Source organism: Plectropomus leopardus, unplaced genomic scaffold (assembly GCF_008729295.1).
Source record: "Plectropomus leopardus isolate mb unplaced genomic scaffold, YSFRI_Pleo_2.0 unplaced_scaffold9258, whole genome shotgun sequence".
In the NCBI taxonomy this organism is placed as follows: domain Eukaryota; kingdom Metazoa; phylum Chordata; class Actinopteri; order Perciformes; family Serranidae; genus Plectropomus; species Plectropomus leopardus.
The window spans coordinates 1-3,070 of NW_024702094.1; the positions used below are offsets into that span (position 1 = coordinate 1).

The window sequence follows — 3,070 nt, forward strand, 5'->3', positions numbered from 1 at the left end:
ACAGTCAATGTAGCTGCTGATCATTGATATATGAAAAATAATTCATTTTTTTCATATTGATTTCAAGCCAAACAGTTATGTATTGCTAAATTAAGGCCAGACAGAAATTAAGGAAGAATTAAACAAGATCAGAACCAAGAATGTTGTAGAAAGAAGACAGATTATAATGGGAAATAGAGATTTAAAAATAAAAAGCAAGTCTATAAAAAGGAGTTAACAAGAAGTGTAATGGAGAGTAGTATTATTTAAGTTTTTGTTATTGTTATTATTATTTTCATTTTATCATTGCTATTATTATTTTATTGTTATTTCTTTCTTTCTTTTTATTTTATTTTTTTTACATTATTCTGCAACTGTTTGAGCATCTGATCTGAATACTGAATAATTCCTCGGCTGCTTTGTGTCTCCTCCAGGGTCTCCCTCCCCGGTCAGTCCCCTCCTACAGCGGGACACATCGTAGGGCAGCAGCAGCTGGCTTCTTACCTGGAGAAAGCTCTGACTGTGGGGCCAAAAAATGTGGTGCTGTTCCTACAGGACAAGGTACACACACACACACACACACACACACACACACACACTCTGACAGTTGCTTACAGAGGTTTTAGACATTAATTTACCAATATAACACATTTTAACCACCTGCCTAGCACCTTTTTCTCTTGATATTTTTCAGTACAGTTCTACACACCATGTGTATTACAATTATCTTGTGCAATTATCCATCACAGACACACTATCTGTAAATATGAAATATGTATAAAGTAGCTTTTCTATTATTTTAATTATATTTTCTGTCATTTCTATTTTGTCGTGATTTATCTTGCGTAATTTTTTTTCATCACTTAATCTCTTTTTTTAAAAAAAGAAATTTCCTTTGCTTTTGACTTTTGAGCTGCTGTTATGAGTGAATTTCCCCAGTGAGGGATTAAAAAAGTTTATTTTAAGTCTGCCAATTACAACCCAATAACAGTCAATTTGCCCAAAGCAGTTATAGACCAGTATCAGAGCTGCAACTAACAATTATCAGTTTCTTAATCCATCATTTACTTATTTCTCTAAAATGTGAAAGAAATAGTGAAAAATGACCCAGTGTCTTGTGTTAAACTGACTCCTTTTCTCTTACTTGCACTCAAAATACTGCAAATTAATCTTTTAATGAGTCAATACCCTGAACTCTTTGCATTTATGGAACTGCAAAAAACATTTCTTTCAAACAGGATAAAATCAATAATTCAATCAATAATAAAATCAAAATAGCTAAATTATTTAAATTAATAAAATAAAATTGATTTCATTCATAGCAACAGTTTTTAGAGCGCAGAGTTCTTTGTTTTTCTTTCTTTGTGCTTATTTTGGGTTTCATTGTTATTTGCTTTTGTCTCTCCTTGTTTCGTCCTCAGATGAGTATCGAGGACTTCACCATGTACGGAGGGGCTTTTGGAAACAAGCAGGACAGTGTTTTTCCTAACCTGGAGGTGAGATGATGACATTACTGACTGAGCAGATCAGTGTAATGTCTTAAAGTCTGAACCCGTGTTTATCTTGTTGATGTGAAACATTTAAAGGTTTTGTCCCCAGAGGACATCAGAGGACGTAATTGGACCTCTCTGGTAGGTTACTCTGTGTATGTCACTGACTGAAGTTTTGTCTCTGCAGAGTGCTCTGATGTCCTCGTCCTCCCCCCTGGTGTTACCTGCTGTGTCCTGGCCTGCCTCAAATGCAGTGATTGGCCAGCTGCAGGACCAGTTAGAAACCTCCCCGCTGTACATGGACCCCGAGACACTCAGTCAGCTGAGACTCAACGCCTCATCACCCGCCTTGCTGGTGTTCAGGCTGCCGTACGGCATCGGGTAGGTACACTGACAACCAGAGAGAGACGGTCAGCTAAATCCTACACACTGGACCTTTAATTTATTTATTGTTTTGCCAAAAAAAAAGTCAGAAAATGGTGGCACTTGCCCTGTGTAATTTCCCAGAGCCCACGGTGATGTCTTTAAATGCTATGATTTATTTAGTCAGCAGTCCAAAAATCTTAGGTTACTATTATGTAAGACAAAGAAAAGCATAACATTTTCACATTTACGAAGCATGAAACACATGAAACTTTCTTTGCTTAAAAAGAATACTAAAGCCTTTATTGTTGCAGTTCTAGACAATACATCAGTTATTTTACAGTTATATGTAACACAAAGCGCCTATATCAACCATACCATGCAGACCACCTGGACTTTTATTAAAGTAAGATATGAGAATAAAACCATTCAAACCAGAGAGGCGCGTTGTGCTTTAGTCTTAAAGGGCTGCTGTGACCTTTACAAACCACCAGGTGTCACTGTGCTGCCTCAAAGCTTCATTAGCCTTCATTCATTCATGGAGTCAGTCATGTTTGGCACAGTTTACATGTTTTTCGTTCTTCATTTTTTGATAATTTTGGCTGTGTTCATGCATATGGCATACATTTTGTCCCGATTGTGTATTTTTGTTTAATTTTGGAATTTCCTGCTCAGCTCCTACAATAAGTCTAAAATACACTGTGGAAACTAAATAGTTACATTCAGACTGTTAAGTGCAAAAAATTCACCACCGAAACATGTAAAGCGCAAGTTTTGATTCCAAAATCATCAAAGCATAAAAACATGACTTGTATTATTTCTAGGTGTCATTCTGGGCCTTTGCCTTAGAATTTGCCATTTTTAATATTTTCCTCCTGATGAGGTCATTTTTATTATTTTTTTAACCATATTGCTATTTTCACTGGGTGCACTGTCACAACCATGCATGGGGTGACATGCAGCAAAGGGCTGAGGCTGGAATCGAACCCACGGCCACTGCTGCCTCCATACATGGGGCGCCCGCTCTATCCACTGAGCAACCAGGCGCCCCAACGTCTGTAATTTATTACTCTTTCATTTGATTTTGTGATCTTATTGTCGCCTTTTCTGACTCTTGCAGTGCTGATCTGATGTCTGCCAAAGAGATACTCAGTGGAAACGGTGAGTCTGTCGCACTCCTCATGACTCATTACATGACTTTACATTACATGACTTTACATTACATGACATCACATGAC

At 37.3% G+C, this 3,070-nt stretch overlaps 1 protein-coding gene across 1 annotated transcript; it reads left to right on the forward strand.

The window, feature by feature from the left end:
• Positions 1–413: 413 nt before the first annotated feature.
• LOC121940691 (V-type proton ATPase subunit S1-like) lies at positions 414–2,993 on the forward strand (the record flags this gene model as incomplete). Its single annotated transcript, XM_042483403.1, has 4 exons — positions 414–540; positions 1,401–1,475; positions 1,657–1,850; positions 2,953–2,993. Coding segments are annotated over 4 exons (437 nt in total), but the record flags the coding sequence as incomplete, so codon positions are not given.
• Positions 2,994–3,070: the final 77 nt, after the last annotated feature.